The 10,671-nt window shown below is 40.4% G+C and overlaps 1 protein-coding gene across 1 annotated transcript in view; it reads left to right on the top strand.

Moving 5' to 3' along the window:
* The first annotated feature begins 8,034 nt into the window (after positions 1-8,034).
* The window catches only part of ITGA1 (integrin subunit alpha 1), a 158,459-nt gene continuing 155,822 nt past the window's right edge, over positions 8,035-10,671 (top strand). Inside the window, exon 1 of the mRNA XM_042950183.1 lies at positions 8,035-8,184. Within this exon, the coding sequence (XP_042806117.1) occupies positions 8,124-8,184 (61 nt within the window). The 5' untranslated portion in view covers positions 8,035-8,123. The remainder of the gene's footprint in view (positions 8,185-10,671) is intronic.

Below are 10,671 nucleotides of genomic sequence, written 5' to 3'. Positions count from 1 at the left end.
TAAAGTGCTGCTTTAAATATGGACTGGGCCATGTCTGAATGCTTTCCACCCTTATCTTTTTAGTAGCTCTAAGTCCAGTTTCTCCATCTCAGGATCCACCAGTTTCTCTCCATTCTTATATCCTGTATGACTCTTTTTGCACCCATGGAATTCAACAACTTTCTATAGTTCCTGTGAAAATGAAAACTCATCCTTTTGGTCATATATTCTTCCATTTGTCTTTTCTTCTCAGCAGGAATTAAATTAAATTAAAAAAATAGTCTCGGGGGATGGGGGTAGAGGAGAGGGAAACACTGAATTATATCTTTATATATTGAGATCTTGAGAGAGAAATGTATTCTCATAAAAATAGTTTTCCTTTTTTATATTTCTTATTTTTGTGACTGAAATTCTTCCCTGCAATATAAATATATAATTGTTTAATTATTATTATCATTTTTATTAACCTTACTGATACACTAATATTCCAATTACTTGTCCCATTACTTTTTTAAGTTTATTTATTTGAGAGAGAGCAGGGGTGGGGCAGAGAAGGAGAGAAAGAGAGAATCCCAAGAGGCTCCATGCTGTCAGTGCAGAGCCTAATGTGGGACTTGATCCCATGAACTGTGAGATGATGACCTGAGCTGAAATCAAGAGTCAGAGCCACTCAGATGCTCCATCCTATTACTTTTTATGGCTCAGATAAATAGGAGGTACTTTAAACTCTTCTCTTGTTTCCCTTATAGCACTTCTGAGCCCACATAAAAGAAAAACTCAAGCAGATCCTGGTATTTATGGTCTTTGTTTTTGAGTTTTCCGAGACTTCTGGTTCAAACCTTGTTTCACAATGCTCCCATCTTCATTGCCTGCTCACACTTAGCTTTTCATTCTTGCTTTACCCTGGCAGCTTTAGTGGGCTTTTGACTACCAGTCTCTGGCTGTATCTTCTTGGCTGCCTACATTTTCCTTTCCTGGAGAGGAATCACCTAATTATGGCTCTCTTTCATGACAAGCCCCAGGATCTCCTTTTTCAATGCAGGGCCTTTAATACTTTTTTTTCTCTAAGTTTTTTTCATCTATTTTAAGAGAGATAGAGACAGTGTGGGGTGGGGGGTGGGGGCAGAGAGAGAAGAAGAGAGAGAGAGAATCCCAAGCAGCCTCCACACTACCAGCACAGAGCCCAGTGCAAAGGCTCAAACCCACAAAGCCTCGAGATCATGACCTAAGCCAAAACCAAGAGTTGAACACTTAACCAGCTGAGTCATCCAAGTGCCCAGTGCAGGGCCTTTAAAATCAGTCTTCAACCCACAGAACAAAGACTTGGATGATTATGAGTTCATGGTTGCCTTCACCCCAACTTTGGGACCAAAAAGCTTAAAATGTCCAATATTGGCAGTGTATCTTTAATGTTTACATATCTACTATATGGTGTCCATTTGGAGTATCTAAAAGTTCTTCAGGCATCATGATAGTGGTTTCATTTTCATCTTCTTCAAATTTTAGAAGGAACACCAAAGATTATTCTTCTAGACTATTTTTAGTCTTTGGTCAGAGACAAATGTCAAAACTTCCACCTTTGTTTTAGTAGTACATATGATCATATTTATTGATAATAAATAATGATAAATTTCCTTAAATAAGGCACTGCATAAAATTCAGGGAATAGAAATTTCACAGTATGCCTTATGGCTTTGATATATTTCATTTCCTGCACTATAAAAACTAGAGTAAATTATGCCACTTCAGAAAACATATGAGAGGAAAAAGTTAAAACAGAGTAAAAAACATGGTTGAATGTGTCAGTCAGAACTATGAAAATATTCTATGCTTATAAGAAGTCCAAACACCTTGGCATCCTTCTAAGATCCTTTCATATCTGGTCACAACTTCACTTGCCTTTCCTAAATTTTATTCCATTCTACTCATCCATTTCATGCTGCCTCTGCCTAGAACACCCACTATCCTTTTCCTCCACCTGTGAAACCCCCTCCCCATTTCCTGCAAGGCCACATTTCAGGACCACCATCTCTATGAAACCCTGTCTTTTTCTTCCTGTTGACTTTATGCTCTATTCAAGGCCTCAACAGACACAATTAGGAAGATCATTCTATGCATATCTCTGGGTATCTTGTGAATGTTCTTGAGGATTGGACCAAGCATTTCAACATCTCTGAATCCTGAGAGGCCTAGAAGACTTCCTACTGCACAGAAGTCATACCATAATGTTTCAATGTTTGAATAAATGAATTACATGGGGTAGAAGCTTCAGGCAATAAAAATGAGTGATTGACTCTCTTCGTATAGACTATGGTCTAGTAGAGCAGATGAAAAATAGCCACATGATTTAAAAAACAAGCTATTTAAGTGTTATTATTTCAGAGCCAAATAATGGACTCCTTTTCTCTTGATCTATTTATTTTTTACTAGATACAAAAGAGTATTTTCTCATGTGTATATTTAGTGACCCAGTCATATTACAAGAAATATCAATCTACTTGGTTTTGACTACTAACTAATATTCTATTTATTTCAGTTCTGAGATTTTTAGAGCCCACCTACCTGATTTAACTCTTTAGATATTGGTACAGGGAAAGTAATTAAATCAACCAAATAATCCCAGAATTGCCTAATAGCTTAAAAAGTAATTAACTCACATTGCAAATTAAGAAATCCAGCTATGAAGCTAAAATATTACTGTTCATCAGTGATGGTTATTGTGAGTCAGAGTGCCATGAATTAAATATTCTTGCCAGGGCTCCACCCTGACACCCCCTCCCCCAGGGCAGCCATCGTGTGTCACTCACGTTGAAGTCTGCCAATAAGTTTTAGGGAAATTTCCTACAGTGTTAAGAACTGCCCTTCACCAGGATTCTAAAGTCCTTTTTTTTTTTTTCCTAAGTACCAGTTGCCCAAATGTCTTTGGACCAAGTTTCTGGCATAGACTTGTTCAGGAAATAGGGTGGGAGGAACACCTATTTTATATTTTAAGTGAAAAAACATTCACACTAGAACATTATGCAATAACCAAAAAAAAAGAAAAAGTTTGGTTGGTGGTGAAGTTTAAGCTCCCCATCATTGTGACTTTGTTTTGGTCACAGAAGAAGCAATCATGGGTTCTCAAGTTGAAGTAACAACAACTAATATGGTAATTTCACTGGACTGTTTAATTTAACAGGCTTAAGATGAAATATGGCAATGTTATAATTGAGACCAAAACTGCTTGTTTTCTGTCCCTAGTTACAAGTGAAAGAAATTAATGGACAGCAGATTTTCAGTAGAAAAACAAGTGTTCTACCGATTTTTGCCTCTGCAGAACGTAGTGCTGGAGTCTAGTACACAACAGGAACTTAAAACTTATTCAACTAAATAAACTAAGCTCCCCATGTGAGTTAGCATCACTGTCTTGGAAAGCAACTCCCTGAATACATACATAGTAAAATTTTTAAAGTCTGAATCTTTATGAAATCTTTGTAAAAACAGAAGCAGCTCTAGACAATACCACCTACCCTTGACACCTCTGAGGTGGAAAGGAGGGAAGAAAGTACAATTTGATGCTACTCTAAAATGTATGTATGTATGTATTTATTTTTAAATGTTTGTTTATTTTTGAGAGGGAGAGAAAGCCTGTGAGCAGGGAAGGGGCAGAGAGAGAGGGGACAGAGGATCTGAAAAGGGCTTTGCACTGACAGCAGAGAGCATGATGCGGGGTTTGAACTCAGGAACTGTGAGATCATGACCTGAGCCATAGTCGGAAGCTTAACCAACTGGGCCACCCAGGTGCCCCGATGCTAAAATGTATTTTAAACCTCATATTTAACTTTTTAAAAATGTAATTTTATATTTTTCTTATAAAAATCTGTTATTTTAACATAAAACAACTTAAAAAGCATTTATGATTGAATAAAAATTGACACTGCTCTTCTATCTGGGTGGGAGTACCTTATTTATCCTGTGGCTTTGAGAACCCATGATCTAACTACCAAAGAACACTGACCTATATCAGAAGCAGAACTCTAGACCCTCTCCTATTTCCAACTCCTTAGTGAAATATTCTTTTCTTGTTTTAAAAAATCCCCTTGACACATAGTTAGTTTGAAAAGCAAATCCTTGTTAATATCATAATGGGCTTTAATTTCTTAATGTATACCCATTTTATAGGGATATGTTCAAGATAATTCCCTAATACAAAGTAAGTATTTCAGGTAAACATTCCAGAAATAATGATAAGAGTTGATAGAGGTGATTTTGGCCAAACACTAACCTTCCCTTTTGATGCCTAGCAAATGGTATCATTTCCTTAGGGCCCGTCCCACACAGGCCCTGCCCTGTGTTCCCACTGTCTAATTCTAATTCTCCTACAACTGGGAAGAAGAAAAATGATTCATTTCTATTTACTGTAATCCAGGCATTTTTGCTAAATGTTTCATGGGCTCATCTCATATAATCCTCATAACATTCTTCAGAGAAAAGCAGTATTTTATCCCCATTTTATGTTTGAGAAAACTGAGGCTCACAGAAACTACATAACTTTTCCTAGATCACACAGCTACCACATGGTGGTTCTTGGGCATGAATCTAGGGAGTTTAACTCAAGAACCTACTTACTCCAGTAATTATACTTAATATATTAGATTACCTCTAAGGAGAATACTTTTGTATCAAGTGTAAGTTTTTCTTTTTGAGATACTAACCAGTAATCCCAATTACTTTGCCTCATTTCATAGACTCTGTGTTCTAAATTCTTAATCAGTTCAGTCTCTAACCTCTCAGGGTATTTCTAATTTTCACCCATACTTCCAAATTGTCACAGGGATCTAATCATATTAGATCTCATTTAAAAGAGAAGAGTATATTGTACAAAGTCTAGAGCTTAGCATTTGCTGTCAAGTGACCCCATGTAATGACTAGTTTGTGACCCTAGTTTTTATCTTCTCTAAGCCTCAGTTTACTCAATAACATGTCTTCCTGTCAAGATAAAATTAGTTAAGAAAATAGCTTGCCTGAAATTGATTTGTGTTAAGATTTATTGAAGTTCAGAAAATGAGCACTGAATCTAAATTTAATTCTCCAGCAATAACTACTTTCTCAGTCTCTATATTTGCATTGATGTGAAATGAGGAAGATTAATAAGTATTGTCATAAGATTCCTAACACATATGGAAGTAAACTAACCACAGCACTGGTAGTGCTGGTTATCACCATTAATTTGTAAGTCTTAGAGACGATTTTCAAAAATTTAAATTCAAGGGGTGCCTGGGTGGTTCAATCAGTTAAGCATCTGACTCTTAGTTTTGGTTTAGGTCATGATCTCATGGTTTTGTGAGTTCAAGCCCGCATGGGGCTATGTGCAGACAGTGAAGAACCTGCTTGGGATTCTCTCTCTCCCTCTCTCTCTGCCCCTCCCCCATTCATGCTGCCTCTGTCTCTCTCAAAAATAAATAAACTTTATAAAAAATTTTTAATTCAAAGTATTTGTTAACCCCCAAAGAAAGTTAAAGTTCCCAATAATTATAACCTTGATCATACAAGCATGTTTTAACCCTACTTTATTTCAATAAGATAGAATTTTATAATTTCTCTTTTTATTTCTTTCTAATTCAATAATATTATAATTTTCAGGGTGCCTGGTAGCTCAGTCGGATAGGTGTGTGACTTTGGTTCAGGTCATGATCTCAGGGTTCCTGGGTTCGAGCCCTGCATCCGACTCTGTGCTGACAGCTCAGAGACCGGAGCCTGCTTCGGATTCTGTGTTCCTCTCTCTCTGCCCCTCCCCTACCTGTGCTCTCTCCCTCTCTCTCTTTCAAAAATGAATAAAAAAACATTTAAAAATAATATTGTAATTTTCTAGAGCTCCAAATGTGTATATGTCTATACACATATATATATGTGTGTATATACATATGTTTACATATATATACACACACATTGTTTATGAAAACAGAACAATGTGAAGAGATATTTTGGGGAAAGTATGTATCATGACTTTTAAATGTCTAAACATTAATCCCTTATCAGTTTTTTATCGGTTAATCAGTTAAGCAGTATTTACTGATTATTGTGCAAATCTTCACGGGCCACACTGAGGCAGAAGACGTAACTAAGACTATAGACAGGGAGATGAAATGTAGAGATTACTTGGCAAGGCTTTCCCAGGAAAAGGAGGCAGGTTGATGATACCAGTTAATGAAGATAGGCTGGAAAGCCCAACTGGGATACGAGAACACTGAATATAGGCAATGGAGCCTCAGTAATGTCTGATGAGTTTGAACTGTGATCCAACATGAGATTTTCTCCAGAGACTTATTTGTGCAATAAATAAATATTTTGAAAATAGGACTAAGAAATGAAAATATGAAAGTTGGAAACAGGGAAAAGCAGTATTTTTAACATATTCAACTAGGTAATCATTTCATATAAATAAATTAGAGAAAAATTCCTTAGCTGATGGGTCATGTTACTGACATTTGATGGCTTTCATCATCTCAGGGCTGACCATCTTTTTGATCTTCATTAAATTTCTTTATTGTCTTTTCCAACTGTTAGTCCCTGTCATCCTGTTCGGTGGCACTCTATGCAATCATCCCTGTGGCTTCTCCCTTCCCTTCTCTCAGGTTACCTATACTGTCACCTGTATTGTGTCCTAGGCAGAGTCCTCCTTTGGGTGGCACTCTAGTCCTGCCTAGCCCTAGTCCTGCTAGAGAGAGATACTCAATTGGTAGCTGCTTTGAATGGAATGGAATGGATTCCAGGCACCAGGTGTAAACACAAATCCACTCATCCACTCCTTCCCTTTCTTTGAAATTCTCAAAACCATTAAGACAGAGCTGCTTTAAAAAAAAAAAAAAAAAAAAAAAGCAAGTGAAGCTAACATGTGGATGTGGCTCTTAACAGGGAGGCTGTACAACTCACAGGATAAGCAAGGGAATCATTGCAAATTCTTAAGTGCTTTTTCTGGCCTGGGTCTCCCAGGGTGGGGTAACATTCTCCAGCGTTTTGACCGGTCAACTTAACTTCCCAATTTTTAGTTCCCTGGAGTAGAGGGAGGGGGAGAGGATGGAGTAACATGAACATGATTTAATGCACTCCTAGTTATAAAAGTCTTCAGCAAGAAGAAATAAAACAGTCCCCAGGTTCTTTATTAGGTTCAGTTCCCGGTGTACAAACATTCTCATTCAACTTAAACAAAATAGCCCACACACATACCGTTTCTGAAGAGACTGTCTTCCTCCCTTCTTTAACCTCCCTCTTCCCTCTTGCATTTCTGTTTCTTTTCTTTTTTCTCCCATTCTTGTTTCCTTCTCCTTTTCTCCAACTTATCAGTCTTCCCAAAGAAAAGTTTATCTGCAACCACCGTTTAACCACGATCAAACGAAGCAAACCCTCCATAAGCGAAAGCAAAACCCTTTCAGTGGGGGCGTGCGGGAGTAGACGCCCCCTCCCCTCCCACATCCACACGCTTAGTGCCAGACCACAGCACCGCGAAGTTCAAGTGTCCGCAGGAAGCGAGGTGGGGAGACCAGACCTGCTCACTCTCTCAGAGACCGTCGAATTCCTTCTGCGCAATCAGGCCCCAGGGAAGCAGCCTCCCCTTAAGGGCCGAGAAGCCCGGGCACGTTGAAAGTACTCTCCCTGAGCAGACCCAGGGGAGAAGTTAGGGGTGTGAAGGCGGGGCCACTGCACTGGCGACTCCCTCCGAAGGTCCAGCCCTCGCCCGCCTTCCTGCCACCGTAGGGAGTTAGCCGGAGAGCGGCATCACCCTCTCAATGAAAGGCAGATATCCCTTTAAGGTTTGCTTTGTAGCTGGTGGACTTTAGCCTAAACACGAACCCGCGAAGCTGGCTTTATTTGTCCATGTCTCGGACAGAGCCTGGGAGACTGCCAGTGGGATTTCAGAAACCCAGCACGCGAAGGGGCGGGCGATGGGGCAGTAAGTCTGGGATATGAGGAGCGTGGAGAGGACTCAGAGGCATTCGTCCAAAACACAGGAAATTCACTCTTCGGCTTCTGCGCGCCGCGACTGGCCGGGGCCGGACGCAGACCTGCGGCGGTAGAGTGGCCCTGAGCGCGCGGCTCCGTTCCCAGCCCCGCCGAGTCCTGCCCGCCGATCCAGCGCGTCCCCGGGCTCTGCGGGCTCTCGGGCCATGGCCCCCCGACGCCAAGCCAGCCCAGGGCTGGCTGTCGCCCGCTGCTGGCTCCTCACCGGTGAGCGACCCTGCTTGTCTCTGGGCATCTGCGCGCGGGGCTCCGGGCTTGTTGTGGTTGTTGGGTAGAGGGAGACGGAGAGCTCTGGCCCCGAGGGGTGGATGGAGCGCTGGTCCAGTTTGGGGCGCTCAGGTAGTCTGGGCAGGTCTGAGTACAGAAAGGAGTTTCTGCGTTTCGTTCTCGTTACTCGTTTTGATGTGTTTCAAAACCTTCCCCCTCGGTGGTAGCAGGGAGACAGCGCTGAAAACTTGACAAGGTAGATGCGACTCTACAGACTTGTTTTGACAGTTTACACTGTATTTTAGGACTTTACTGAATGGCCTTTCCCCTCCTCACCCCGCTCCTCAGGAGGGGAGAAACTAGAGGGCGCCTGATTTATATGCAAAGTTCCTACCCTCAGGTTACACAAGGGTGGGCATTTTTGCATTTTGTTGCTGTCAAGGATGAGGAGGAACTTTTTGAAATGGAGAAAGGGATAGAGAGCCTTTACTCTGTAACTGTCACAGAGCAGACCATTTTTTAATGCAAAGTATAGTATTGTTACGTGTGTGTAAAAGGTATTTTTCATGAGGACTTAAAAAAAAACACTGGAAATACAAAGTTATATCCAATTCAGAAAAATGTTGAATCATATCATTCCTAAGATTTTCCAAATGATTAACCCACAGTCAGATCTTTTTTACCAGTTACCGACTGAGGGGAGAAGTTGTAGTGGTGAAAACTGGAAGATACATTGTGTGAAAGAAAGTGACCTGATTAATGGTTTGGTTAATGGTTGGGTTTAGCATATCATCAATATTCAATGTTCAGTGTCTTTTTTGCTGGCATGCTTCTGAGTACTAGTTAATTCAGCATTTTGCCATTAAAAACGGGAATTATCTGGCCAGTTTACCCTGATTTGGATGTTCAAGCCTGGTTACCTCTTATGAAGATCTCTGAGAAATGGATTATTAGTAAGCAAAACTTTTTACATAGTGAGGTGGCATTAAGAGAGTTAATTATGAGCTACGGACTTTTCATCCAAACATTTTCTACTACTCAGGAAGTGTCCAGTAATCCAAACAGTAGAGACTTCTGAACAGCTTTACAGCCAGTGAATGGTTTAACTTATCAGCTACTGTCACTGCCCTTTACACTTATTTGACCTATGTGATGTCTCTCCAGCTCAAACTTTTTAGAGGTTGTTTGCCTTTTGTTGTTGTGCCAAATCTGAAGTTGTCTGACTATTCAAGTTGTACCTTTTTCAACTTACCAAAAAGGCAGTCAGTAGTGCAGAAAGAATCAAATGAAGTTTGCACATCCCCCCGCCCCCCCCCCCAAAAAAAAAGAATGAGGTCCCTGGGTGGCTCAGTAGGTTAAGCAGCTGACTCTTGATTTCAACTCAGGTCATGATCCATGATCTCACTGTTTGTGAGTTTCAGCCCTGTTCTCAGCCTCTGCACCTGGAGCCTGCTTGGGATTTTTCTTTCTCCCTTGCTCTCTCTGCCCCTCCCCTGCTCATATCTTCTCTCTCTCTCTCTCTCTCTCTCTCACTCTCAAAATAAATAAACTTTAAAATGAAACTTTAAAAAAAATAGAGGTCAAAAAGTTATGATTTCATATACTGAAGATCTTTTAGGTTTAACTGCTTTATTTACCCATGCCTAAAACAGTCACAAGTTGCACGCTGTGGGTTTTCTGCAGTTGTTGGTAAGGCATATTAAGGCAGAAAGGGACTTAAAGAAGAATAACATATAGATATTTCTAAAATTTTTTTTAAAGTTTATTTATTTTTGACAGAGAGAGAGAGACAGAGCATGAGCAGGGGAGGGGCAGAGAGAGAGGGAGACACAGAATCCAAAGCAGGCTCTGGGCTCTGAGCTGTCAGCTCAGAGCCCGACGTGGGGCTTGAACTCACAGACCAGAACGCAAGATCATGACCTGAGCCGAAGTCAGACGCTTAACTGACTGAGCCACCCAGGCGCCCCTAGGTATTTCTAAATTATAATACTTAAGTCCTTTTTGTGTATGTGTATATGTGCATGTACCTAAAATTCAATCATATTTAAATTAGAATTTATTGTGTCAGAATCAGTCAGTTCCTCATATGTGCTATAATATGCCCATTTTACAAGGATCTGAAATTTGACTTCTTCCTCTCCTTTGCTGGTCTTCCAGTCAGTCATCATAGGGTCAGCTTTCCTGGAAACTTCTCGTCAGTTCGGAGTCCACCCCTAACCTGGGGTCTCATCACTATCCCTACCAGTGCACACTCCTGTGGAGTGCTCTTGCTGCCGATCTGAACCCAACCTCTAATCTATCTTCCTAATAAGTAACTTTCATTATATCTTAGTCTTTAGTAAAACAAACAAACAAAAATACTTTGATGGCTCTTTATTGTCTTCAGATAAAATCCAAAATTCTCAACTGACCATTCAGGGTCTGCTCTAATCCAGCACCCTCTCTCTCCTACTACGCCCGTATTGGTTTCCTGTTTCTGTTGTAACA

This window comes from Panthera leo, chromosome A1 (assembly GCF_018350215.1).
Source record: "Panthera leo isolate Ple1 chromosome A1, P.leo_Ple1_pat1.1, whole genome shotgun sequence".
Taxonomy (NCBI): Eukaryota; Metazoa; Chordata; class Mammalia; order Carnivora; family Felidae; genus Panthera; species Panthera leo.
The sequence above is the reverse complement of the archived record's forward strand: the minus strand, read 5'-3'. Positions and strand labels throughout refer to the sequence as shown.